The following is a 26818-nucleotide window of genomic DNA, read 5'->3' as shown; positions in this document are numbered from 1 at the left end:
TAGTCTGTTTCTTTTGTTGAAGAACCACTGTGGTGGGGATCAGGAAGAGCAGAGAAGGAGGTGCTCGCAAGCTGTACACTGCAGTGCTAGCATCCTGGGATAGCAGGAAAATATTGACCAGGTCTTGGGAGACAAACCATGAAAGGATTCTTCCTGGGATATTCGGCTTGTCTGTAAAGCTGGCTTTCGTAGGTGATTACGAACTATCGGCCAATTCCTTCCCATTCTCGCTGAGAACTGTCTAAAGGTTGAAAAAGATCAATATCCCCCGTTTGTTGGTTTTCCTAGTACGAATCTACACATCCGTGGAGTATTGTCTGCAATGCATCTCAATGTATTGCCTCCCAGAGTTGAAGTCACAGATCATGCAATGTTCTGTGATAGCATAGCAATCAACCCCCATGCTAGAAGATTGTGTCTTTTGTGTGTGTCTTCACTTGCCTGGGAGTCAGCAACAACGTTGTCTCATCTATATTACTTCAAACAGGTCAGATGTGTCGCACCACATCGATATGTTCACTTTTAAGACTGAGAAGCTAGCAGGAGATATATATCACGCTTGTTAGTATCAAGAGCAAATCATGCTGAGTGAGACAACTTTCTTTTATGTGATAATTATATAGTTATACAAAAGTTATGAGAACCAATGTATACAGTATCTCACCAACCCCCTATGTAAAGTCTTCATAGCTATAATTAGCAAGTTTGAATAGAGTTAATGGAGTAGAAAGCCTTATGTTATAATGCAACTTGTTAACAACTCAGATGAGAGGGTTATTTTTTTTTTATTCATGCAAACTATAGTTTGGCAGTAAAAGTGGTGAGTGTCTTCATGTTTTGAATGGAAAAATTGTATACTAGATCGTGATGGTGATGAAAATGACCGTTCTGAATATGCTGTTCGCAGGGCCACTGTTAGGAGGAGCTAATGATGCTTGTGTTGTTTACTGTTGTCAGTGAAAGGAAAGTGAAGGTGGGCTTGAAGCTGCAAAGTCTACTAGTAAGGTGGGAGTGCAGGAGAAAATTACCGTGCATGCAACATTTTCATTGTTAGAACTTGGAGCCTAGTACGCTGTACGTTCTGGTCTAGCTAGATATTGATTCACCAGGCCAGGGGCCTAGGACATTTTAAGGCTGCTCTAAGCAGTGGAGGGAGGTAAATAAAAATATAAAGGTCCTGGGTCTGGATTGAGGAATTATGAGATGAAAGAGCAATGACATTCGAGCAAAAACAAATACTAACCACTAGTTATAAATACAAAACATGACGAACATCAAAAAGCCAATAAGTCATGTTGGACAAGAGATAATTGACACTAAACTCCCCCATGAAATCTAAGCCAAGAAGGAAAAGCATGAGATAAAAAGCTATACGTTATGCTTGCCAGAACGGATGGGTTGTACAGGACATTATGTATGTAACAGGCGGAGGGTGCGGATGCGTATAGTACAGTGTTGTTGATGATGATGAGTGTTGCATTTCAAAATGGGCCATTGAGTAAAATGAAGAAACCCGATAATATAACCATGTGCCGTATATATCATCAGCGGGGGCTGGAGAATAAGAAAAATCGGATACGAAAACGCCGGAACATGGAGAATGAATATACCAAAAGGAAACAGACCAAAAGGAAAATACACCCAAATGTCCCAAAAAGGTATCTGTTTTTGTCACATCTCCTAGTCCCAAAATGTGTGAATCCATCAGACCCATCATTGTCTATTGTAGAACAATAGTCCCTGTCTCTTCCTCCATCTTATCTTGCCGTTTGCGCCACACCCTGCCTTCCTGGCTAATCCTTTGCAATTGGATCTGATACGCGTTATCTTCGATGGTCTCGTCGTCGTCAAGGGCAAGACTAAGTTCCCTCCGTCTCTGGCATGCTGAGTAGATTGCCCACGCGCGATCCGGTTTATTGAACATAGTAAATGTATACTCTATATCCCATTTGTCTTTGGAAGAGAAAAAAGTTGGTCGCTCAACGGGCTTGCCATTTACCTTGCTTTGGATCGTTATGGCCATGGCAAATATTGGTTTCGTGCAGGGGTCCACGGGATCGCCAGTATGGGAGTCGGCTGCCGCTTCGCCGCCAGAAATTTCCCTCTCAGGAGCGTCATCCGCAATTCCTGACGCCGATGCACCATCCTCAGCGCTAGTTTCTGATGATGATGCTTGAAGGGATGTCCCTTCCTTTTCTAGTGCATTTTCACCTTCCTGCTCGAGTTCGTCGGGGAATAATAGTTTCTTTTGGACATTCTCGATTTCCGCCTTATTGCGATTTTGAATCTCTTCGATTTGCTCCTCCGTCACGGGCTCGGCAAATACATACATGCAGGGTATTTGAGTCTCACGGGTCTCAAAATGGAAGCGTAGCGATTGGTTGGGGAATTTTTCTGTAGCCTTGGCTAAAACTTTGTCCCAGAGGGAGACACTGAGTTGAAACTCCGCGTCACCGAGGGCAGTGTCCGTTTGACCGTGAAGGGCCAGGTCCATTTCGGGCAAGCTGACATATTGGAAGCCAAAGATGCGTTCAATGTTGTGGAAAGCAACGAAGATGCCATCCATACGACCGACGCGGACCTGGAGGGAATATTTCAGGAACGCCGCGCGGATCATGTCGAAGTACTCGCGCTCGAACGACTCCCATTTCCCAAATCGGCCTTTAATTTGGTACCCAAGCCCACGATCGTAGTGCTTCGTATTCATCCGGATCGATACCACAGCACGAGTCTTCAAGTCAAACATGCCGGTTCCTGGAAGCCGGGGGTCATAGGCATCTAGTTGTGCCCTCATAAGGAAGTTGCCGCAGGTGGTGTAATGATAAGTTTCAGGCGAAACAGTGTCAGGCATAACTTTGTCGGTACTCGATCGCCGGTATCGCTCGAACTCTTCCGTAGGCATAGTAAGTAGTTTCTCCATCGACCTGCCCAGGTTCATCAGAATGTTCGCATTGTCATATTCCTTGTCCGCATCGATAGCGTAGACACCATCCTTATAACGTAAAAAGACTGCGGACGGCGCCCGCAAAATCTTTGTGAAGTTCTTTGCTACGTCAGAAAAACCTTGTGAAAGAGAACTAGTGTTTAAGGGCCGCCAGGCGGACAGCAAATAGTGGAAATGTGACAGCACGGATGTCATGCTTGAAGAAGACCCTATGTATTTCTTGCCGTGGCAAACGGCCAACTTGCGCAGCCCGTCATCCCGGGAGGAAGTTATGTACTCATTGAGTGCGGAGAAGTCGAATTCCTTGACGGGCATGATCGATCCCAGATAGGGATCAAAGTTGTATACTCGCGTCCTCGGGTCCTGAAGATGGTAAACACCAGGGCTATAGTAACAATTTGTTAGCAGGATATTTCTGGAGAGAAGTCGGTATTCGCTTACTTGAACAATGCCCTTTCTAAACCATACGAGAGTCTCGGTACCGGTGCACCCTCAATGCTAAGAGCTGGAGATTTTTTTAGCTATGAAAACGGCCATGAGAACGAAAGTGGGCCACATACGGGTTAATGATAAACTTGTCGACTCCAGAATGCCGCTTTGTGTGCCACCTGTTGCTTGGGGGTGCTTCTCCCGCTTTTTTCGCGGGGACCTCGGTGGAGCGACATTCTCCATTTGCTGCCTGGTGTGTCTTGGGTGCTGAGCATTTTTAGCGGAATGGAAAATCGCATTGTCCTGACGGGCATGATGAAGGGACTACATTCAAATAAGCTGTTTGAATTTTCAACGAGTGGTTCCAGGGCAAGGATTATAATAAACTAACAGGTCGATCTTTTCTGGGTCGACTAGGAGATGTCCTCGACTGTAGTTTTGCAGGTGCATGCGACCCCTGTTTTTTTTGCGGTTTGACAGCTGCTTTACTGTCCAAATGTCTTCCCGGAGAGGGGTTCGCGTTTGCTTGTTCCTTGTCAACTTTTCCGGCTTTCTTCGGTTTATGAGCCTTTTTCTTTGGTTTTTTACCGCTTCCCGGGGTTGCCTTCAATGCCAACTTGATATTAGCGTCTCATAATCCAAATTTTGCCTGTAGGGAAATATGCGCCAAAGGAAGATAGCATTGTGCTGGTTGAGTGGAAAATGAGACCAAAAATAGGATACGACCGTACCCTGGGAGCACCACTCACCGAAATCGTCCCACTTCCCTGCGTTGGAGGGGGATATTTTATGTTGACTATTACAGATGGATTTGTTGGTTCGGAGCTCACATGGGCAGTAGTGAGAGAGCGACGAAACGAGGGAAGAGCATGAGCACGGAGCCCAACTTCAGCGACTAGACAAGATAAGCAGATAAAACCACTCATGGGCCGTGTGGAGGACTTGAGAGATCTCCTAAGCATTCCAGCGGTTGTCTGATAACGAGAAATACGGAGATAGGAGGTGGCGAGAATAGTAGTCAAAAATCATCAACGGAGAGGTGCGAGTAGTTAATTAAAACGCGTAGAACCAACGTGTTGTAACAAAGAAAAAGAAAGAGAACAAGATAGAAGGAGAAGGAGAAGGAGAAGAAGGAGAAGAGGGGGCCCCTTTGAGGCTCGAGAAGCAGCAATTGAACCTTACAGAGGTCCACGAGAAGAGAATTAATGAGAGAATGAAGCTGTTGAACGGCAAAAATCTCTGTGCAAAAAAAAGAAACAGCTGGATGCAGATAAAGTCACGTGAAGATCCGCCAGGGGGAGTGCCGCCGTTAGGTAAGCAGATACAAATGTCCAGGTAGCTACATTTGACAGTAAAGAAGGCCTCTTAAATTTGTAACGTGCGTGTTAAGTGCATTAAATTTCGCCGGTACGGAGCCTTCCAGCTATCTAGAATATTATCTTGTACCGCTGTCTCATTGCGACATCTATGAATGTTGTACCAAGCATGAAAATAAGCTCAAAATACCTTGACGTCGGCGAAAAGTTTCCCAGGCCCGGCGCAAAAAAATCCAGAACACCACCAAAAAAAAAAAAACATACGAGTACAGAAGAAGGAAAGATACTGGTTTTTGATGCCTTGACATACCGATAGTCCCGTGTTTATATCCTCGGATTGTAAGTGAGATATCTTCGCCTTCTGCTTTTTTACATTGGTTGTATTTCCTTCCTGTTCGTTTTGTGCCCTGGGTGCTTTTCTATAGCTCCAACCAACCCCGCGATACTCGAAATGCCCTCTCCATGATCTATTTTATATTAGTTCAGAACCAGGCTATCAATGTCACTATTGGTACTCAGATATTGGCAATCAATAGTTAGGATTATTTTAGTTGTTTATTTAACATAGTTCATGCCGGGTTTGAATAGTCAATTTTCAATCTGTGCCCCTCATTTGGTGGGAGGATGATTTGAATCCAACACTGAAGGGGGCCAATTTTTGGTTTCTCTTTGGCGTTCCTTTCACGTTGCTCCAATGCTATGTTATACACATATACGATGCCTCTGTCCTGGCTGTTTCTCAAGTTCATACAGCGCATGTTACCCGCAATGGAGGATTTTCTAACTCGAGTTCCTAGTCCAAGGGCGGAGAAGCGAATATGCTGCAGGAGAGACTGCGCGTCCTTGTTGTTGGGAGTGGCGGTCGAGAGCATGCGTTTGCTTGGAAGCTCAGCCATTCACCAAGTGTCGATATCGTTTTTGTCGCGCCTGGAAATGGAGGTACAGCCGCAGGCCACTCTAAGATAGCCAACATCGACATCAAGGCCGATGACTATGCAGGATTGGTAACGTTTTCTCAGAAGAACAATGTCAATCTTGTCGTTCCAGGCCCTGAGGCTCCGCTGGTGGATGGCATACAGAAATTTTTTCAGTCGGGTTAGTCACCCCAGCAATCTTCCCCTGGATTAGTTAACATGCAAAGGAGAAGAAGAAGAAGGGAGATTTAAGGATTAAAATTATGATTAGAGAAACCAGAACTGCAGTTTAACTGAAAATTAACAATATTTGCAGTTGGAATCAGATGTTTTGGCCCTTCCCAGGCTGCTGCACGCATGGAAGGCTCGAAGACATTCTCCAAGGACTTCATGAAACGCCACAACATCCCGACCGCTGCCTACGAAAATTTCAGCGATTACGCAAGTGCAAGTAGATATCTAGACTCCGTCAATCATGATGTCGTTATCAAAGCCAGTGGCCTTGCTGCTGGAAAAGGGGTTATCATCCCCCAGTCGAAGGAGGAAGCTCAAAAGGCACTAAGGGAAATGATGCTTGATCGACAGTTTGGAGAGGCCGGAGACGAGGTTGTGATCGAAGAGTTCCTTGAGGGAGACGAGCTCAGTATTCTTACATTCTCCGATGGATACACGGTCAGGTCGCTCCCGCCCGCGCAGGATCACAAACGCATCTTCGACGGAGATCAAGGTCCCAACACGGGAGGCATGGGTTGCTATGCGCCAACGCGAATTACATCAAAGGAAGTGCTTGATGAGATTGACAAGACTGTCATTATCCCTACCATTAACGGAATGAGGAGAGAAGGTGATCTTGGGTCTTCTTCCGTGATCTGCACTTCGAGAGAGATAACTAATTGGGCTCTCTAGGTTACCCATTTGTTGGAATTTTATTTACTGGACTCATGATGACCAAGAATGGACCTAAGGTCCTTGAATACAATGTCCGTGGCGGTGATCCAGAAACACAAACTCTTCTGCCTCTCCTGAGTGATGACACTGATCTAGCCGAGGTGATGATTGCTTGTACTGAGCATTGGCTTGACGGTGTGACGATAAAAATTGAGCCGAAGTTTTCCGCCACTGTAATTGCCGTCGCAGAGGGATATCCAGGTTCCTACGCGAAGGGCCGGGATATTTCCCTGACTCCACCGGCCGCAAACACCCTAATTTTCCACGCAGGTACCACTCTAACAAACAATCACCTGAAAACATCCGGTGGTCGCGTTATCGCGGCAACATCCACAGCTGCCACGCTCGAGGATGCAGTAAGCGACGCCTACACGGGAATTTCTACTATCAACTTCCAAGGGATGCATTACCGCAAGGACATCGCACACCGCGCCTTTAGATCCACATCCTCCTCCAACGCCGAACCCCTCACCTACGCCGCTGCCGGCGTCTCCATAGACGCGGGCAACGACCTCGTCAAGCAAATCAAAGCCAACGTCGCCCAGACCCGACGCCCAGGAACTGACGCCATAATTGGCGGTTTCGGCGGCACCTTCTCCCTCTCAACCTGCAACTCAGGCTTCCACCCTTCCTCGCCAACTCTAATCGGCGCCATCGACGGTGTTGGCACCAAGCTCGCCATCGCCCATGAAATGCGCGTGCACAACACCGTCGGCATCGACCTGGTGGCCATGAACGTCAACGACCTCGTTGTCCAGGGCGCTGAGCCCCTCTTCTTCCTCGACTGCTACAGCTGCGGCAAACTCGATGTCGCCACGGCCGCCGCGTTCGTGTCCGGCGTTGCTGCCGGCTGCGTCGATGCCGGCTGCGCACTGGTCGGTGGAGAAACGGCTGAGATGCCCGGGCTATACGCGGGCACGGCTTACGACGCCGTCGGCGCTGCGGTGGGTGCGATCGACACGGCGAAGCGCACGGTCCTGCCGGCCATAGAGCGGATGCAGGTCGGCGACGTGCTCCTCGGGCTGGCCAGTAGCGGCCCGCACTCCAACGGATACTCTCTGGTGCGGAAAGTTGTCGAGCGCTCGGGCCTCTCGTACCACGATGCTGCGCCCTTTGAGACCACGGCTCCGTCGCTCGGTGCTGCGCTATTGACCCCTACGCGGATCTACGTCAAGCCGCTCCTGGCGGCTCTCGCGGCGGCTCCCGGTGCGATTAAGGGTCTTGCGCATATTACCGGTGGCGGACTTGTGGAGAATATCCCGCGCGCGCTCCCAAAATATCTGACAGCGCTTGTTGATGTTGCGTCGTGGCCACTTCCGCCGGTGTTTAGGTGGCTGAAGAAGTCTGGGGGAATTACGGGCTCGGAGATGGGGCGGGCATTTAATAACGGGATTGGCATGGTTATTGTTGTTGGAAAGGAGGATGTGGCACTTGTGAAGGGACTGTTGGAAGGAAAGGGGGAGAAGGTATTCGTTGTTGGAGAGTTGGTTGCGCGTGAAGAGGATGAGGGCTGTGTGTTGAAAAGCTTGGAAAGTTGGGAGTAAGATTTGATGGATGGATGGATGGATGGATGGATGGTTATGGGATTTGCATATCTTTTATGACATTCATTTTTGATAACTAGATCTTTTATGCCGCCATGTGGTTAGTTTAGTGTTCCACGCATCGTTCACTCACGTAGGTTTGTTAACAACAAAACAAGGAATCGGTATATTTGTTTGGCTATTTCCCGCTAGTATCTCCCGTTTACTCAACTTACGCAGCGTAGCAGTACTTTTGTGGCTAGATATTTATAGAAGTGTATGTGTCTGTCCAGCTGGGTGGCACCGTTCTACTTAATCCAGGAGCCAATCAGAATCCGCTGCATAACCTTATTTCAACCTCCCGTTGCTCACGGCAAATCCCACCAAAGCAGGTCCATGTTTGTCAAAAGGCAGTTTCCTTCGTCCGCGGACGCCAAATAACAACAGTAGGAAAGCCAGCTATGTGTAAACAATAGGGTTTCTTCAAGAATTTAAGTGACTATTCAATTTAGTTTAACTAGAGAAAAGTATGAAACATGCAATCATGCAATCATGAGAGTACTGTACCGGGGGAAAGCAGCAATTTCCATACTAGGATGGTCGTTCAAAGGGTGTACGTTTCTCAAAGGCTAAAAGAAAAACTGGATAAGGAAATCACTAATAACAGATATATGGGGAATGGTGCTCTCTCAGGAAACAAACTCAGGAAAGACAATGCGAGACGGGAATCAAGGGGCGAAGTAGGGAAGGGATATTCAAATCAAGGATCAATGTGACGTTCTCGAACAAGGGCAAATCAATGAGGCATAGCTAGTGCAGCTGGCACACATGAACTGAAACAGCATCAAAGAGAGATTCTGAGATTCTGCTGGAACGGGGGATCGGATATCAGCGGGGATTCCTCAGCGGCGCCATCAGCGAATGGAAAACCGAACGCATCGACAAGAAGATCGGGGAATGTGCATAGTGAAGAGTGGATGGATGGGCGTTAGATTCGCAGGAAGGAATACATGATCCGTGTCCGGCACCGAATGAATGGAATGCGCGGGCGGATCAATGTCCGTTTGGTTGGCGCTCGTGTTCGGGACACCAATCATAAATGTACTCCACATTCCAGTCTTCTTGGACACAATCGGGGTAATCAGAACACGGGCCGTCGATAGGGGTTCTGCTCTTCAGGCAGAAGCACCGATAGTAAATAGTGTACATCCTACACATTATGGCGGATTGCGTGGAAAACCGTGGATACGAGGGAGAATGGGAAACCTATCCCTACAGAAACTAGAATACCGACAACTAACGGTTAGTTCTGGTGATGTCTCAGACTCCGTTTAACATACCGCGCAACCTAGGGTAACCCACGACGATGGCACTCCGCGCAGTTTCTCTCCAGATGGACAGTCGCGAAGTCCAAGCGGGTGCACCCCTCGATAACGCAGAGATTGAAGACTTCACTTTCCAAACACTGACACTTGTAGGTGGTTCTAATGGTTACACACATGTGATGGCAGTCGCGAAAGCGAGCTCTTATAACCCGTAGCACAAGCTGTTTGCTCAAGAAGAACAGCCGTTTGCCTAACAATACAGACAACGTGGGCAGTAATCTTCAAGATAGACGTCGACCCAATCACTATCGCAATCAGGGTACTGGTCACAGTTATTGGAAGATTCTGATTCTAAATGCATGCACTTGTAGTAGGTACGAACTCGATAGCACATTGCTGACCAGCCAGAAGGGAATAAATGTCAACTTGTTGCTTGCTGGAAAGTTGCTGTTGTGATGAAGTGTCTTGGAAGCTCAATAAGCAGTGCGCGTAAGGAGAACGAGGTAGATAGGTTCTGACCTTCTTCGCAGGTTGTGGGAAGGGTGAAGGGTAGAGAGCGAGGTTCTTCTACCTAAAGTATTGCAGGTGGCGTTTTACTTTTCGGGGAATGGAGAAGTGGACATAGACAAGGGGGAAAACAGAGTATAGATCGACTGACTAAATTCTTATCTGGACTTCGTCGAGTATGAAGGAAATAATAGAAGTAGAAAAGACAGCAAGAAAGCCAGGATATGAGAGTCAATTTATATACCCTGAAGCTTCCTCGCGAATCTCACCCCCTTGACAGGAAGATGCCGTACCGGCATCCCCCCGGTGGCCCTCCCGGATTGGCAATATTAACATGTTCTATAAATATTGAAAGCAGTTATTGTTCCACTTGAAAGATGAAAAAAGACAAAATGACACAAATCATTGATTGTATCACATGGCACCCCCGACGCAATGTGCCGTTTGGTGCCCAAGAGGCTGCTGGCTAACAAACGGAATGAAGATGATCACCCAAGGCAGAATACCGAGTAAAACTGAAAGCCGTGAGGCTGCGCATTGAGGGGTCGATCAAGGCTCTGAAAGGGTCTTATAAATAGGTGACAAAGGGCGTGACCACGATGCGCAAGAGACACGTAGTGATTCGGCCCTAGGTGACACAGTCCGGCAGATACCATCATCCTTGTATTCACACATTGGGTTTTTCAAAGGGGTGAGATACTGCAAACAAACGGCATTGTCACTGTACCTCGGGAAGAAACTGGCCATGATGTTGAATTAAGCTCATGCGCTACACTCAGCTGCGTTAGGCTAACCCTAAGTCCGGTTATCATCAGAGGACTTTGCGAGAAATGCGGGAAGACAGACTAACTTTGGCGGTGACTAGTTTAGCATCGCCAGTACCCTACCTTAGTAGCCAGCCCTGTTTGGGTCTTCTGTATAACTACGAGTGGGTACTTGGATATTGACCACTAATATCATTGCAATCATTAGTTATCTATTCCAAGTACATTTGAATGCTGAGCCCCGATCACTGGGAGCCTGCGGGATCGGCTAAGTTCCTAGGTATTATAGAGAAGCTGTATCTAAACAACCAAAGCGTAGGGGTAAGCTGGGAAAATTCCAGAACACCTTATCTGATGCAAGGTACCGCTGGACTCTTCCATCTGGCATCTACGGAAGTGGGGAACGCTAGAATCTTCTGTGGTAATCCGATGTTACATCTCAGCTGTCCAGTAGTCAATGTTTTTGAAGTAAGTTTATTCTGAAGCTTGAGGCTTGTATAAAGTTTAACTGTCAAGTTTGTTAGTTTGGTGTATGGCTAGATCGATTCATCTGGTTCTGATGTCTACGTAAATTTCTAGTGTTGCACATCTTCATCTAGCAAAAGGAATAAATATAATGAATAAAAGAACCGGAAACAAAATAATATCATTAATAAATAAATATATAAATAAAAACGTAAAGAATTTAGTAGCAGCCCCAATCTTCCCCAGCACACTCAAATCCCGCCGTTTCGCGCGCTCGTAAACTCAGAATCTCGTTCCCGAACCTCGGCCCAACTCTATCGAGGATTGTAAAAATGTTTTACTTAAGAGTGATTTTTAACTTTTATCCTCATCAGATCTTGAAGAGTACATCCTGATCGCAAATACAGAATCAAATCATTGTTGGTTAGAATCATCACCAAATTGCGGGAAAAAAAAAAAAAAAAAAAAAGGGAGAAAGACCGAAAAGGGGAGTTAGATTGATAAAGACTAGAACTATATACTTTTTTCAGTAACTGTGTAAACATCGTGCTATCCTGTAGCTTGACTATTTAGAACACTTGCGTTCATTACTCGCAATCAAGGATCATCTTCTCTGCATATGTACATCTTGCCCCTCCTCTGGGTATATGACGCCCGCTTTTCCAGAAAGGGTTATCTCAAGTCCTCTACTTCCCCAAACCCCCTGCACTCAATATCTCAATATATATACAGATAGAAAAAAAAAAAAAAGAAAAAGAAAACAACAATTACGGTGCACCGGTATACAGCTGCTTCCCCCCCTTCTTAAAGGCGAGAATAACCTTCTGCCCACGAGAACCGACAACCCACTTGGCAAACTCCTTCGCGAGCTGCAGATCCTGCGCCTGCGCGCCAATCAGCAAGTGCGCTGGGTTAAGCAAGGGGTCGTCGGCGTGGTCACTGCCCTCTTTGTAGATGACGATGTTGTCGCGGACTTCCTGGGAGACGGACAGGAAGGTGCCGCGGTCTGTGATGGTGTATTCTTCCAGCATGGAGGCGGCGTGGAGGGCCTGGATGGGGTACGCGATGTATTGGTGGTACCATTTTGCGGTGGGGGTGGCCCAGGGGACCTTTTTAAGTATTTTTAGTTTGATTTGATTGTACAATATATATATATATATATATATATATATATATACTGGGTAAACTGAGAGAGAGGAAGGAAAACGAAAAAAAAAAGGGGGCTTACCTGTCCAATGCCAATAAACAGCGACGAATCCTTAATATTCGTCGCAGATTTGTCGAACCTGGTCAGGAACCTGGTGGGCGGCTCCGTGGTCCCACGCTCGGCCGCCTTGTAGATATCCGAAATCATCTTGAGGATCTTGTCTTTCTTGTTCAGTTTCGCAGGGTTTGACCGGGGTCCGATGAGCATGAAATGGTCACGCCAGGCATAGTAACTGGGGCGCAGAGCGATGCCCTCCTCTATGGCTAGGTCCTCCGCAACGGGGCTGTAGGTGAAGGCGACGTCGGCAGCACCGCTCTGGAGGTTGTTGATAGACTCGGTGGTATCGCTTTTGACCCATGCAACTCGGAACGGTTCAGCACCATGGTCGACTCTGAACTTGATAAAAGCGTCGGCAAGTTCTTATTTGGCAAGTCGGGTTAGTTGGATTGTTTGAAGATTTGTTTGAATCCGTAAGGTATCCCCATGCACGGGGGTTGGTGATTTTTTTCTTTCTTTCTTTCTTTTCCCCCTTACCTCTAATCAGTCCACTTTGGCCAGCACCCCCATTGGCAATCCTGAGCGCGACAGTATCATTTCCATGATAACCCGCATCGTACACTTCCTCCAGACCCGCGGCATGGGCTCCGGTGGTTGCGAATTGCAGTAGGCATGCCAAAGCAAGCGACTTCAAAAGAGACCGCATCATGATTGCTGTGTCTCCGCCGTTCTTCCAGGAGCAAAAAACAAGAGCAAATATCACTTTTCAACAAAAAAGGGGAACACCTGGTTCCATTGCTTTCGAGAGAAAGGAGGGAGAGCAATGCCCTGTCTCATATACCGCGGGCTCAGCACCTTCGCTGGTGAGATGCGAGGGAGTTTGCAGCGATCGACATCACTTTCTCCTTCGTCCAGGTCGTGGCCAGCTGGGAGGTGATATTTCTTTTTCGGGGTCCGCAAAGAGAAAAAAAGCGGGACGGGGAGGAAGAAGCAACGAGAGGACAACTAGTGGCCTCTGGTTACCGACTACCACTCGCTACCCTTTAGCGGGGCGGACGATCCAGAAGAGGGTAGCCCGCCCGAAGCTACAGCCTCCGCTCGGGGAGTCGGAGACCGGAGAACTCGAGACGACATCATCCGGATGGGGACAACGTGTGGGTAGGTGATTCGTGTAACTCAATTTTCAGACTCGTGCCCAGGCCACCCGGGCAGAGAGCGCATCGAACAGGCCTTCGCCGTGAGTCGGGACGGTCGGACAGGGTCAACGCAGGGAAAATGCAAGGGCAGCAGGGTAATAGCCGCAACGTTGGTTCGTTGACGAGTTCGTCTCACGAAAAAAAAAAAAAAAAAAAGCAGAAAAATAAACGCAAAGTCAAGGTTCCATTATCTCAGTGAACCCAGACAAACTCTGCATGGAAAAAGTATAAGTATACAGCAGTTAACTAACCCGCATTAGGAAATGAGAGCAATTTGTATGAGAGTTGATTGAAATTCATTTGCTTCATAGTCACTCCATCACAAATCTATAGAATTAATGCTTGGATATACAGATTAATATGATATATGGCTATCTCTGAGATGTATTTTATATCATACATATGCTAGATTGATGATAAGCTTGTATATACTACTAAAGTAAAGCCTTGGAAGTTGAAAAGTGGAGCTTATAACTACTCTAATAAAGATATGAAAATAAAAACCGAGTCTATCTCTAGATAACTGGTATATCTAGCTCTCTTACTTACACCTATTTGTTGAATTGATAATGATAGTTATTTAGTTATTCCCAATCAAAGCCTTCTTCTCCAAAAGATGTAGCCGATGCACGCCAATATTCTTCATGATGAAGAATTAAAATTATCCTTCGAATAGGTGGCAGACACTGTGGTTCTCTGATTGAGTGGGTTAAGACTGCAAATTCTTCACGAAGCAAAGCACGTAGGTTCCATGCTGTGATGTGCCCAATAGTAACTAGCCACAACGTCTCGTGGCTTTCCAGGCCCGGGACGAATGAGAAGCTGGTGGAAACTCTATCTCGCGCTAGAAAAGCATCCAGGGGATGGGATCTGCGACACTGTAGTGGGTGGACGGCTTGAGACAGTGAGATGTGGGGGATTATACGGGTGTCGGCGATATCTCGACGCTGTCCCGATCCGTGCCTTGGGAAGGCAAGCTGGATCCGAGAGAAGGGCAGCAAGGTCCCCACGAGAATCGAGAGGGAATACAATACATCAAAGGGAAACTCGTCATACGGTGGGTGTGGTTTGTGAGCAGAATTTTGAATAACTAACTACGAGTTGCTATATGGTTAGTTACAGTAACATGCGAGCCCCCGCATCTGGACCATCCCGTCTCCAAGAGCATCGATTTCATCAGGAACTCCCTCCTGCACCCGCCACTTGTCAACACCTGCTTTTCGCTTTTACAGCTGTCATATTTCCATCCAGAGCAGCCACCCACATTTGTTAGGGACTACATTTGTGGCTCCCATACTGTGGTTCCGAGCACGGGTGGTGCCAACGAACCCCAGATGAGGGCGATCGGATTTCTTGACCACCTACGCATTGCTCTTTTCTTGACGACGAAGGAATGTGGATGAGCGTGTCCAATTCTCAAGCTCCATCTCGAAAAATTTTCGTCGATGTGACATCATCAAGCAACGTCGAGGGGTCTAGTTAACTACGCTGTAACTAACGGTGGAGCTTGATATCAGCAATAACTCAACTTAATTTTGGGTATCGGAGTACCTCACGGGTGGGCTCCACCGAAAGAAGCTAATTGATACTACTTGGCTTGACTATGGGCTTGATGGCCATAGAGCTGCTGGCATTCTTGTTGATCTTCTCCATATTGACATGCACGATTGTATGGGGCTTGACAACCTCGAGAGACACGGTGTACTTACCAATGCGCCATTTTGTCAATGGTGATTGATGCAAGGACTCGAAGACGCTGATAACTATCGTTTCGTTCCAAAGGAATGTATACTGGACCCTGTACTCTGTGCTCGGCACGGAAGGGTTCAAACAATCTCCATTATTCCCGCAATCTTCCGGCGGCAGCCCTCTCCCGCCTTTTGGATTTTTCTTCCTGTTTTCATATCCGAAGTACTCACAGTGTCATAGCCAAGCCAAAATTGGAGTCAACAACCAAAGAAACAAACAAGCCAGCCGAATGCATGAAAAACCAATAGTCGAATTCTAGTGACAACTAAACCAACCCAACCACGGAAGTTTTCAAGACGCAAACAAACCTGCAAGATACAGAGTAACTCCCCTCTCTCTAACCCACCATCTCCTCGTCAATAACAATCACATCCCTTTCCCCTCCGTTCCCACTCCCACTCTCTATCCCCGCCATCCCCTCCAATCCCTCAAGCTCCCCCAACACCTCTGCCCGCCTTTCCCCGTTCACTACCAGCTCCCCCACCGCCCGTGCGCGCCTCTCTTCCACCACCCGCAGCTCCCCAGGCAACCAATCCAACTTAGCCCTCGTGGCCTCCTCCTCGCGCCGCAGCCACACAAGCTTCTGCTCCGCCGCGCGACGCTCGCCGATCAACGAGGCAAATTCGTCCTCGGCCCGCTTCGCCCACGTAGCAAGCTCCGTCCGCCGAGTTTCTAACGCGCGCAGCCGGGAGATGAGGAGCTCGTGTGGCTGGGTGCTGGTGCTGGTGCTGGTGCTGGCTCTGCCAAGTTGACCCGTCCTGGCGGTTGGGCCGTGGCTATTGCCTGCGGTGCTGGTAACGGGAGCAGGAGCGGCGGCGGCGGTGGCGGGGACCGCCCTCGCTGATACTGCTACATCGGCAAAAGCGGTAGCGCTGCCGCTTTGAGTGGCCAGCGATCGTAGGGCGGTGGGGAATTTGCCCGGCTCCTTTTTGCGCGCTGCGGAATGTAGCTTTCGGCGTTTGTTGCTGCTGCTGCTGCTCTCGCTACCACTACCACTGCTGTTGCTGCTGCTGCCCTGGTCCCCTGAGGGGGGCCGGGGGTGCACCTCTCCCGACACTTGGTATGGGTGGAGATGCGGCGGGTATTCACGTGCCGGGTCGCGGTCTACCCTCCGCGGTTCTTGCTGCTGAGGCTGCAGCCCTGGCGCTGGCTCCGACTCTGTTGAATCCATCGCAGAGAAACGGTCTAGTGTCTTTGTCGGCAGAGTTAGACCTCCTGTCCGTCGTCGAGTGAACCGAATCATGGTCTGCTTTTCTCCCGAGGACGGCGGTTCATTATCATCAGGCATCTAAGAGAGGAGCTGGGTAGCTGTTAATAATATATATATATATATATATATATAAATGGGGGGGTTCCAGTCCGGAGGGAATGCAAGGTAATGCAAGGTATCTATCTATCTATCTTCCTATTCACTGGATGGCGATTCACTGGACAGTAAACTATGCGTACCTGGGTAAAAAAAAAAAAAAAGCCAAAGATTGTAGAATCTCAACGAAGCGGCAGGGAATAATCATAAAATCATCCCCGACCCCCCCGCGTGAATTGCCTATGCAGCGTGTTTGGGGATGCGTTCTGTATAGTAGATATAATCGCTAGCTATATCGATCTACCTGCTCCCCCCCTTACATTGAATATATATATTTACATATATATATATACCAAGTAAGCGATGCCCCAGCCCACATGCAAGACGGGAAAACATGGCTGCCAGGACGGGAAAGGGGGATTCGAGGAGAAGAAGGAGAAGGAGAAGGAGCCGAGCGACGCAGATGCTACTGTTGTGGGAATTGCTTTCCTCGCCGCAGCCGTGGGCCATCTCAATGCAATGCGCCCCTTTCCGCTTTCCCGCTTTCCGTGCCTGCGTGCGCTTGTCGCTGGTGCTGGTGCTGGTGCCGGTGCCGGAGGGTCAGCGTTAGGGATTTTATTTACATGGGCAAATTTAGCTATTGGTGATGCGCGGAACTGAATTCTACCCATGCAGATAGATAGATATCGATACCAGCAACAGCTCTCGTCTGGCAATGGCATCGAGGATTATTCTAAGTGTGGGGCCGTTTTGTCGCTCGGGGGCCTTGCGTGGGTCGTGTAATTGGAAACTGCCACGGGGAGAGTATAGGGGATGGATAAGGTATACATATATATATATATATATATATACCAATAAACGAAATGGTCCATGATAAGTGAGCTTGGATATCTCGTACATGCACGGTACATGGACGCGGATGTGTCTAATCGGTAATACACTGATGATAGTAGACACAAGGGAAAATATAGAGAAGAAAATTGAGGAAGTATTAAAAAGACGCCAAGAAACCGTGATAGATACCCAAAGGAAATAGGGAAATAGGAAAATAGGAAAATAGGAAGAATAAACGCCCTCTCTACCGATAAATGCCCGAGGCCCTCGCAATCTCCTCTACAGACCGCTGCGCAAAATCCACCGCATCACCGCCCCTCCGCCGATGCGGGCTCCGCGAATGTCGACGACTCTCCCTGCTCCCGCTCAACAAATCCTCGTGCTCAATATTCTCAAACGAAACATCACTCCGATTCTTCCTCAGCCCGGCTCCCCCATATTCATCATAGCCACCACTCCCATACGCCAGATCATCCTGGTCACTGCTGCCCCCACCCCCACCAAACGCTCCCGCCGCGTCCCGCGGATCGAGACGCAGGTTCCGCTGCTCACGATCAAAGGCAGATAAAAGGACACCGAGCCGTTCCTTCTGCGACGCAATATACTCCGCCTGTTCCGCCTTGGACGCCGTCGCAATGCTATCGGGAATCAGCTTGCCGCTGGCGCTGAGTTCCTCGGCCTGCACGTCTCTGCTTTTCCCCGAGGAGGTTGCCGACCCAACAGCGGCGGCAAGGAGGGAGTACAGATCTGCAGCGGGGCTGGCGAGCGACGACGCCGCGCCTGCTGTGCCAGGGATGGTGAAGCGGGATAGCAGCGACTGGGCAAATCCCGCCGCGCCGGCTGCCTGTGGCGGGTGCGGGGAAGGCGCAGCAGTGGCTGCCATGGGGGGAAGGCCCAGGACCCTTTCACGAAGGAGATTGATGGCTTTGTAGAGGTACTCCAGGCCGGCGGATTTGGCGCTGTCGTGGGTTTTGCTGATGAAGTGTTCGATATCACGCTCGTGGCGGCAGAGGAATGGGTCGATGTATTCCCTGTAGAGCATTTTGGCGCCTTGGGTCTGTGGGAGGACGAGGTAGGAGAGGGCGAAGAGGCGAATCCAGCTGTAAAAGGGGAACCTGTGTTTGGGTTAGTATTCACTTCACGCCGATGACAGCCAACTTTCGTGCTGGGCTTGGGGTTTTTCTGAGGCTTCCGCCAACATACCATCCTATAATGAAATAGGTCCAAGATTCAACCAGCAAGACTATAGACATGACAACCCAGTACATGAGCCATGGTGCTAATTGGGAGGGATCGGAGCTTCGGAGCGCTTTGTAGGATGCAAAGATGGGGAAGAGGATGGTGAGCACGGAGCTATATGCGAAGCGAAGCAGAATTCTCGGTCAGCATATTGATTGTGCTCGATAGTAGTAAAACTCCGCAAGGATGGGGGAGGATATTCAGAGCTAGATAGATGCTGGAAACCGAAGTGCCGCTGAAGGAAGTGAGTGACTCACGATAGTAAATCCGCAACGATGCCGAACATTGCAGCCAGATGACCAACCAGTCTAAACTAAGACCAAAGCAGAAGAGAAAAGGGAAAAAAAGAAAAGAAAAGAAAAGATATCTAGTATATGACACGGGATCTTGCTGCAATAGATAGGCGGGCAGAACGGAAGCGGGAGGCTGTAATGTGCAGGTGGCTTGTGAAGAGCTGCAGAGAAATCGCTGCGGGATCACGGATGTCCCAGTTGCTGCTTTGCTCGAGTGGATATCCTGGATATATCGACACCGCACGGCAGGACAGCGCTGGCGGATGTTGCAGGTTCAAGTTGCTGCGGAGGTTATGCTGGGGAGTTGTGTGGGGAATGAGAGGGATGTGGACTGTCGTCATTAGCTCGTCGACTAACGTTGACTAGCTGTGGCCTCGGCGGCTTCGGGGCTGACGAAGGACAGACAGACAGATAGACAGACAGACACTCCACCGTGATATACTCAATACATGCAAGACACAGCTGGCTACTGGGATCTAAGAACATCTGCACGTACCCGGCTGGGTGGCTGCCATATTGTTTACGCAACCTGGCTTCTACAAGCGGGGCAGCATTTTATCCAACAAGAACGCTCAGATCGGCCAGGTTAGAGAGTACTGTGCAATTGTACGGACAACATCCTGAATGCAAGGTACTAGTGTCGAACGATGATGATATATCTGACATTGTGTAGAGGCTGTTTATTCCCTAAGAACTTACTACTATCCTGACCAGCTCTCGGTTGAATACTCGTATACTTACTTCCCTGATCGAATTTTCGGTTCAATGCGATCACACCCTGCAACCTCTCCCAAGGCTTGCCATGGCAACCCTCGAAGTCATTCGGCGAGCGAACTGCAAATTTTCACTATAAACCTCTGGAGAAACAGGGAGTGGGATTCCGCACCAAGCACTTTTGTCACCTCATGTCCTAGACACTGTACGTGTTTCAGAGCGGTTCTAGACCCCTTGATGGAAAGGGTTCTCTTGTGTTTCTAGAAGATGTCCCAAGCGGAATGAGAGACATCTGTCTGTGGCACCCCCGCGACATATTCGAGCAAGGGCACTATTCCAATCGAGGTGCTTTTTGTAGGCAATATCAGCAATTCCAGTGAACCGGAACGGAATTCAGACAGGAGACTACGCTCATGGCCTGGGCCGTAGAAGATGGGTCGTGTCTTGTCCACTCAGTTTTCTAACATCGCCCGCCACCTTTAGACGTCGTGACGAGGCAAAGCTAATGTGATCGAATACGATTTGAATCTGCCCCAAAAAAAAAAAAAAGATTCCCTATGATGTTTGTTGCTCACTTCCTTTGGCTCTTCTTACTCCTTAGGCTCAAGACATTACAGAATTTAGAGACATAAGCAGGCAGAGCATGATAGAATGGACGAACAGCGAGACAGGACCTGATGGTGTACGCTGGCATGGCCTCAAAAGAAAGGCCTTTGGATGGCAAAAGCGAGGTTCTAGATAGCCGAGATCGGTACTGATAGTGAGACATTTCGCAGCTCCAGGGATGGAATTGTATCCTCCCTCAGACAAGGAACTCCCCTTCTCTCACATTCCCATCCATTGGGGACGCACATGGAGAGTAGATACAGCAACTTGGCGTCTGCACGCAGTTATCGTGCCGTTTTTATTTTATTTTATTTTTATTTTCTTGTATTAGTTGTGGTATGAATTGCGTCTTATCCAATAACTAAATAGAGAGAGAATTCTTGACTATCTCATCATCGTGAGCTGGGGTTGGGTATTTAATCATAGTTACATACGTGTTCACCATACTAGTAATCAATAAAACAGGAAACCACTTTGAAACCATCTGAAAATCAAAACCGTTGCTTCTCCATCAAGGCGGGACTGCTTCCCATGTTCTATATCATGGAATGAGCCATTTCTTCCAATGGGGGAATTCATTACTCCTCAACAAAAGTTAACAAAAGTTCCAAAGAAGAAAAAGAAAGAAAAAAAAAGGGGGGGAGGAGAGGGAAGGATATCTGCAAAACGTCGCTCACACCCCTCAACCCCCTCAGCGCTCCTCCTCAGAAGATGAAACTGACTCCTTCTCCGCATCCTCAAGACTCTGCGACTTGCCCAGAACAGGGTCACGGATCAGAAGAGCAAAGACAACCAACAACACAGTGAGACAGATACCAGTGATGCACAGCAGTCGCTGGACGTGGCGGTAGGCATCAATGACACCATCGCGCACCGGCGTGCCGACCGGGTGAGCCGTGGCAAACCCAAATGGGTTGCCATATATTGTGCCCGCGTCAATTGCGTCCCCGACTCGATCCTGGATAGCGCCCGGGAGCACTTGGTTCCAGATCGCACCCGAGATGGCGTTCCCGAGGGCGCTGCCGATGTTGTAGCTTGCGAGGTACAAGCCGGTGATGACGGCCACGTCTAATATCAAGGTTAGCTGGATTCGGGCGCTGGGGGTTTCCTTTTCTTTCTTCTTTTTTTTTTTGTGGTTGTTTGTTGAGCGTGGGCTCATTGGGGAAGGGAGCGGCATATATTTTATATACTCACGTTCATGTTTCGTTGCAGCTTGGATACTTGCTTGTGCGGGGTAAGGGAATAATCCACCAGCTTTAATAGGAGGTTAGTTTTAGTCTCATCAATATTTAACTTGGAATCTAGAGGACAAAGGGTGTTTTTTTGTTGGGCAGTTGGAGCTTGTGAGGTTATATCTTACCAATACCGAGCAAGACCTGGGCACCGATGACCCCAGAGTGGCTGGAGCCGCCTGATCCCCCACGGAAGTGAATGAGAATACCGAACGCAACCATGAACAGAAGGGTTCCGCAGATGATCATGACCTTAAGCCGGCGAATCTTCAAGACAACGAGACCGGCGATGCAGCCCGTAATGACAGACGAAAAGCTGTACAGGGAGGTGATGCGAGTGGCGCTTTTGATGGACTCGTCGAAAGCAACAATCAACACCGTATAGAGGAAGTCTCCCTGGAGATACCACGCTGAGAAAAGAGGGAGAAAGAAAGGGGGAAGGATGGTTAGCCTAGGTCGGAGAAGCTTTCAAGAGAAAATTGGGCGGTTTGTCCTTACCAGTGTTAAGCATCACCGCAATACCAAGGGCAGCCCAGACGGCACGGTCTTTAAGAAGCTGGGCAGATTCTGTTAGTATACCCAAAGCAGACGACAAGACGGGGAATTCCAAATATATGGGTGATGAGGACTCACTCTAAATGGAACCATGGGATGCTTGCAAGATCTCTCCCAGAAAACGAAGACGGGAATGCAACAGATCCCAATGACGAGCGGCGCGATAACCTTGGCCTTCTGCCATTGAGTCTGGACTCCCCCGGCAAGAGTAAAAGGAACGAGAATAAGGGCGAAAACGGCAATCAAAAGGATGACGCCTATTACATCCAGCTGCCAGAAGAGGGCTATCGAGAGCCGGCGCGCGCCCAGAAGCTGATACGAACTTTTGTACCCAGCAAGCGCGCCATCTACTTTTGCTCTTCTGTGGACGATAAAGAGAGATGCGATCAACGGCAAACAGCACACTATATGATTTCCCAGTTAGCTTTTTATTTTCTTGCTTCAACTTCCTTTTCCTCTTCGCTCGGATGGCAGATTCGTTGATTCTGGATAATAACATACCTGGGTAGATGATTGCCCACATCCCAATTCCTGTAGGGGGCTGTTAGCTGAAGCTTGAGTCGAGTTATATCACGAAGTGTTGCATACCCCATTTCCATGTTGTGACGCCCAGCACAGCATTTGTGACATTCCCACTCACCCAGGTATTGATCTATATCCGATTAGTGAGATGATTCTGGCCCCTGGAGAAAGGAGATTGTTAACGGCTCCAAACGTACGAGGAATGGTAATGCAGGAACGTAGGAGAAGATTAAGCGGGACCGAAGCGATGTCGTATCAGCAATCAGGACCTCGACCAGCAACATGATACCTGTGTAGCCGATCTTTTTGAAAAAGAGAAACACAAGTAGAGTCCGAAGTTAGTGAACCAAGAAAAATACAAGGCGTGGGTGGAATATATCCGCTCACCTGATAAAGGATGGCACCGGCACAGAATGATTGCACGTTGGTTGCGCAAGCTTCGATAATCGTGCCTGTCACAATCGTCAGCTAAGTCTATAGCACAAGGCCTTTTTCCTTGCAGGAGGGATATGTCACATACCAATGATATAGAATACAATAGTAATACTGATAACCTCCGCGCGACCAAACACATCAGCAATCTTTGCGATTGTTGGCTATATAGGGCATGATCAGTACAGGATCTCGATATGCGCCTGAGGAACGGACTGGACATACCTGAGCAGCAGCACCAATGACGCCTCGCAGAACATTAACTGTCGCTAGCAAGCTGTGTTGGGCATATGACGCAACAGCATAGGGCTTTCGATCGTCTTCAGTCAGCAGTTTATACTTCTTTCTTTCTCTTTTGTATCATACAGCGGGGGCGAGGGGGATGGATAGATACTCCAGTCGATAATGCGGCCGCCCCGAACATACCTGGTAAGTATATCGAATAGTCCCATCCAATCCATAAGCGTAGGCGAGAAGGAATATACCAAAAAAGAACAGGACCTTGTCTGGAAGCGTGAAGTAGCGAGAAATCACCTCGACCCGTGCAACACCAGGACTTTTCTCTCCCAGGAGAGCCGGCGAGTGGTCCTGACCTGCATTGCCGGAGTCAGATACATCATGCTTTCCCTTCTCGCCCACCTCCAGCGGCGATGGAGGGAATGCCTCCTTGCTATCCTCTACAGTTCCCATGAGTCTATCAGCGCAGAGCTGCGAGCAAGGCAGATACCCAAGGTGGTTAGTTATTGAAGTATATTATAAGCAAATCAGTCGATGCAATGGATGAGTTCCCTATTATATTTACGAAACGAGAGCGGGGTAGAAAAAGAAAGAAAAGGAAACAAATTCCAAGCTCGAGTCCGGGCGCAGGATTAGCTTTTAAAGCTCTGTTGAGGAGGAGAATACAACCCGACTCAACGGGCGCCAGGGAAGGATGATGGAACCCTTGCGGGATAACGGGCTGGCTGGAAGGCAATTCACCAAGCCTAGTCTTCAAATATTTTTCTTCCTTTTTTTTTGCTTTTGCTTTTCGCCTACTTATTCTCCGCCTCAAATCACCTTTTTGCGGACGGCGCAGGAATCGTGACAGGAGAAATTTTTATCAGATGGGGCTAGCAGGCATGTTGGCCGTATCTGATGGGAGATTGATAGCGCCTCGGCCAACCAGATGCGGCGGTTGCTCGCTTTAGCTTCCTTACTTCAACGACGGACTCGCGGTAGCGCCAGACGGTGGTTCACACAAGGGCAAGGGAGTTTGCAGTTATTTGCACATGGATAATACCGCTTCCTGACCCAGGAGCTGACCAAGGCTGACAGGGAGAATGAAGTCACTGCGGTGCCTGCAGCCAGGGCCGGATTGCTCTGTAGTATCCATGGACGGCGTTTGTTTGGAGAGACGAAGAGACGACCGTGAAGACAGTCGCGGTCAAACCTGGGGGAATATGACATATGAACAACCCCTCCAGAGAGGCGTTGAGCACTGCAGTAGGTCAACCGGGTTAGGCGCGAAAATATTTTGAATCTCGCCACGCTTGCTCTGCTCCCGACAAGCACCAATATCTTACCCGGACACTGTTCGCGGAGGGGAAACTTGATTACTTTAGAATAGAGTTAGTTATTCGCATTTTCATCTGCAGTTCTTAAAGCTTGTTTGGCAGGCTTATCCGTTTCCGCAGACAGAAAACTTATGGACGGTTTCGGGAAGTCTAACCCTGCCAGAAGACAGGCCCAACAACTCCAATCGCTAACTCTATTCGTTTAACCCAAAAGCCTCGAGAACATTGTCCACGAATCGGTCTCCGCCATCCTTATTTATCTCACGCATAAGCTCTGGCTATGGCTTCAAGACCGTAACATCGTTTCAACACTGAGCTGTCTGCACAGTTGCTCGGGAAACTCCTAGAGCTCACACCCAGGGTTGTGAAGTCCCCGATCATGTCGCCCTTCTCGAGATTACTAGCCGGGTAAGCCTTATGCTGCATCGTACGAGAAAAAATCCGTCTAGCGCTCATGTTCTCGCGCCACACTTCCACTTTTCGTCCTTCCCTTGCCCGTTCCCGACCTCCCACCTCGCGTGCTCACCGTCTAGGCATTCCGTGTCCATGGAGCCAACGCCACCCGGTGCCCGAATTCCCTCGGCTTCCATGTTCGACGGTCTGACGGCCTTGAAATAATCACAATTTCCAAATCTTCTAATTTACATGGTAGCCTGGGTTTGGACCCACAAGCTTCCGGCTAAGAGAAGAGCACTGCAACGGTTCGATCAGATAACGATTTCACACAATACGTCTTGTTTATATCAGCTGATAATGGAAAGCAAGGTGTGCTCACTTGCGTTTGGAGGCCCACAAGGGCCATGGCCATAGGGCCTGACACATTCAGACCAGAAGAGTAGACCAGAGATATGGTTTATTAGTTGGAGTATTTTTCCTTTTTTGTTTACTCTTTTTAAACTGCTGAATCAATTTCAGGTCGAAGGTGGTGAAAATTTTAAAAGCCATTGGAGTTAGTTATCCTTAAGGAGTCCGTGAAAATATGCCCATCCCGTCAGAAAACATGCTTGATAGGAGTGACGAAATGGGCGATTCTGCTTTGAAATATGGTGGATCGTATCCCATATATTACAAGGATACCTTCGCAGGGTAAGCAGCGGAGTGGGACGAACATTATCCTTGTGCTATAGTGTATGCAAAATCCGCTCACTCGGGTCCAATTCCAACAGATCGGTGCATCCGAATGCTGCTACATCACCTACATAGTACAGGGCTACATGGGTAGTAGTAACTCTAGTTCTCATATTTGGCGAAATTCTCGCCTACCAGGCTCCGTGGGTTGGGCAAATCTGAGGCAGTTCATTCAGTGTGTGTACAGCGTCCTTTCACTATACACTGTATATATATATATGTATCTCCTGTTCTGTACAGCAACGACGCCCCGATGTGATGGGGAAATAGCAAATCACCCTCGGCGGGGTTGCTTGTGCCCGCGATCAGATAAGATAACAGACAAATTACGCTGTTCTTGGCAGAGCCATCAACGTCATCCATCAACATCCGCTTCCCCTCAGCATCCTGTGGTAGATATAGACAATCCGGCTTCAATATACTCTGTGGCCCGTCCACTTCTGCAAGCTGCCCCACAAGTTCTGTGCTTCTGGTATTCGACACTCCTTTCTACGTTTCCTTCGGCCTCAGCAGGCCAACCACTGCGTAAGAGGCCAAGAGAACGCCACATATCCAAGGTTGAGCCTCACGAGAATCCCACCCAGGCTGTAACCGCACATTCCGAAACGACGTGTTCACAACGCATAACAGCTTGACACCGGTTCTCTGTGATTCAATGCCCGTTACTATTGGGGGTGGCAGTATCTTCTCCGAAATATATCTATAAATACCAACCTCTAGCGATCTGCCAGCGCACAACGGTACCCAACTACAAACGGCCCCGTTTGCAGCATTTGGGGCAATCAATTAACGTTCATATCTGCTGGAATTTCATCTGCCTTTGTATATTTAACGGCGGATAGTACTAGACTTTCGGACGGAAGCGGGAAGGGAAAGGAATCACTGCAAGAACCTTTTCAGGGAAGCTACATGTATCTGAGGGAGCCGTCGAGCATATTACATTCGTTCTTCACCGTTCTCCACCGTTCCCGACAATGTGCATAGCTCTCATTTCCACAGCCCACCCTTGCTACCCACTGATCCTAATCGATAACCGAGATGTATGTATAAAGACTTGTCTAATAACCCCCCCCCCCCCCCCCCCCCCCCGCGAAGGCAAAAATTTTTACCCCCCCCCCCC

The 26818-nt window shown here is 48.6% G+C and overlaps 13 protein-coding genes across 13 annotated transcripts in view; 7 read left to right on the top strand and 6 right to left on the bottom strand.

The window, feature by feature from the left end:
* Window positions 1–1500: 1500 nt before the first annotated feature.
* On the bottom strand, window positions 1501–4335 carry HCBG_08071 (mitochondrial membrane protein Pet127; the record flags this gene model as incomplete). The annotated part of the gene is made up of 5 exons (XM_045435120.1): window positions 1501–3329; window positions 3386–3449; window positions 3505–3697; window positions 3765–3989; window positions 4123–4335. The coding sequence occupies 5 exons, from the start codon at window positions 4333–4335 to the stop codon at window positions 1721–1723; spliced, it is 2304 nt and encodes a 767-aa protein (XP_045284426.1).
* A 1172-nt stretch (window positions 4336–5507) lies between these two features.
* On the top strand, window positions 5508–8136 carry HCBG_08070 (phosphoribosylformylglycinamidine cyclo-ligase; the record flags this gene model as incomplete). The annotated part of the gene is made up of 3 exons (XM_045435119.1): window positions 5508–5784; window positions 5920–6447; window positions 6510–8136. The coding sequence occupies 3 exons, from the start codon at window positions 5508–5510 to the stop codon at window positions 8093–8095; spliced, it is 2391 nt and encodes a 796-aa protein (XP_045284425.1).
* A 1304-nt stretch (window positions 8137–9440) lies between these two features.
* Window positions 9441–10942, top strand: HCBG_08069 (uncharacterized protein; the record flags this gene model as incomplete). Its single annotated transcript, XM_045435118.1, has 7 exons — window positions 9441–9548; window positions 9586–9773; window positions 9948–10041; window positions 10391–10430; window positions 10485–10538; window positions 10777–10834; window positions 10879–10942. 7 exons carry the CDS (start codon window positions 9441–9443, stop codon window positions 10940–10942), a joined length of 606 nt encoding a protein of 201 aa, XP_045284424.1.
* A 960-nt stretch (window positions 10943–11902) lies between these two features.
* HCBG_08068 (uncharacterized protein) lies at window positions 11903–13265 on the bottom strand (the record flags this gene model as incomplete). The annotated part of the gene is made up of 3 exons (XM_045435117.1): window positions 11903–12244; window positions 12364–12761; window positions 12877–13265. 3 exons carry the CDS (start codon window positions 13046–13048, stop codon window positions 11903–11905), a joined length of 912 nt encoding a protein of 303 aa, XP_045284423.1.
* A 349-nt stretch (window positions 13266–13614) lies between these two features.
* HCBG_08067 (uncharacterized protein) lies at window positions 13615–14938 on the top strand (the record flags this gene model as incomplete). Its single annotated transcript, XM_045435116.1, has 5 exons — window positions 13615–13648; window positions 13796–13819; window positions 14212–14277; window positions 14339–14605; window positions 14652–14938. 5 exons carry the CDS (start codon window positions 13615–13617, stop codon window positions 14936–14938), a joined length of 678 nt encoding a protein of 225 aa, XP_045284422.1.
* A 683-nt stretch (window positions 14939–15621) lies between these two features.
* HCBG_08066 (uncharacterized protein) lies at window positions 15622–16572 on the bottom strand (the record flags this gene model as incomplete). The annotated part of the gene is made up of 1 exon (XM_045435115.1): window positions 15622–16572. The coding sequence occupies one exon, from the start codon at window positions 16570–16572 to the stop codon at window positions 15622–15624; it is 951 nt and encodes a 316-aa protein (XP_045284421.1).
* Window positions 16573–16953: 381 nt separating this feature from the next.
* Window positions 16954–17373, top strand: HCBG_08065 (uncharacterized protein; the record flags this gene model as incomplete). The annotated part of the gene is made up of 2 exons (XM_045435114.1): window positions 16954–17189; window positions 17274–17373. 2 exons carry the CDS (start codon window positions 16954–16956, stop codon window positions 17371–17373), a joined length of 336 nt encoding a protein of 111 aa, XP_045284420.1.
* A 295-nt stretch (window positions 17374–17668) lies between these two features.
* Window positions 17669–18949, bottom strand: HCBG_08064 (HVA22 domain membrane protein; the record flags this gene model as incomplete). Its single annotated transcript, XM_045435113.1, has 3 exons — window positions 17669–18539; window positions 18628–18777; window positions 18921–18949. The coding sequence occupies 3 exons, from the start codon at window positions 18947–18949 to the stop codon at window positions 17669–17671; spliced, it is 1050 nt and encodes a 349-aa protein (XP_045284419.1).
* A 456-nt stretch (window positions 18950–19405) lies between these two features.
* Window positions 19406–20176, top strand: HCBG_08063 (uncharacterized protein; the record flags this gene model as incomplete). The annotated part of the gene is made up of 3 exons (XM_045435112.1): window positions 19406–19541; window positions 19630–19875; window positions 20154–20176. 3 exons carry the CDS (start codon window positions 19406–19408, stop codon window positions 20174–20176), a joined length of 405 nt encoding a protein of 134 aa, XP_045284418.1.
* Window positions 20177–20967: 791 nt separating this feature from the next.
* HCBG_08062 (siderochrome-iron uptake transporter) lies at window positions 20968–23707 on the bottom strand (the record flags this gene model as incomplete). The annotated part of the gene is made up of 11 exons (XM_045435111.1): window positions 20968–21344; window positions 21471–21530; window positions 21637–21918; window positions 22007–22064; window positions 22142–22467; window positions 22652–22715; window positions 22783–22887; window positions 22973–23037; window positions 23106–23181; window positions 23243–23326; window positions 23444–23707. 11 exons carry the CDS (start codon window positions 23705–23707, stop codon window positions 20968–20970), a joined length of 1761 nt encoding a protein of 586 aa, XP_045284417.1.
* A 635-nt stretch (window positions 23708–24342) lies between these two features.
* HCBG_08061 (uncharacterized protein) lies at window positions 24343–25378 on the bottom strand (the record flags this gene model as incomplete). The annotated part of the gene is made up of 4 exons (XM_045435110.1): window positions 24343–24494; window positions 24580–24612; window positions 25097–25178; window positions 25346–25378. The coding sequence occupies 4 exons, from the start codon at window positions 25376–25378 to the stop codon at window positions 24343–24345; spliced, it is 300 nt and encodes a 99-aa protein (XP_045284416.1).
* A 171-nt stretch (window positions 25379–25549) lies between these two features.
* HCBG_08060 (uncharacterized protein) lies at window positions 25550–26333 on the top strand (the record flags this gene model as incomplete). Its single annotated transcript, XM_045435109.1, has 3 exons — window positions 25550–25656; window positions 25796–25875; window positions 25939–26333. 3 exons carry the CDS (start codon window positions 25550–25552, stop codon window positions 26331–26333), a joined length of 582 nt encoding a protein of 193 aa, XP_045284415.1.
* Window positions 26334–26672: 339 nt separating this feature from the next.
* HCBG_08059 (DUF833 domain-containing protein) overlaps window positions 26673–26818 on the top strand; it is a gene marked incomplete at both ends in the record, with an annotated part of 1186 nt that continues 1040 nt past the window's right edge. The window contains one exon of the mRNA XM_045435108.1: window positions 26673–26738. Coding sequence (XP_045284414.1) covers window positions 26673–26738 — 66 coding nt within the window. The remainder of the gene's footprint in view (window positions 26739–26818) is intronic.

The sequence above is a fragment of the Histoplasma capsulatum genome, assembly GCF_000150115.1.
Source record: "Histoplasma capsulatum G186AR genomic scaffold supercont2.13, whole genome shotgun sequence".
Classification (NCBI taxonomy): domain Eukaryota; kingdom Fungi; phylum Ascomycota; class Eurotiomycetes; order Onygenales; family Ajellomycetaceae; genus Histoplasma; species Histoplasma capsulatum.
This window is presented reverse-complemented; position numbering and strand designations above follow the sequence as displayed.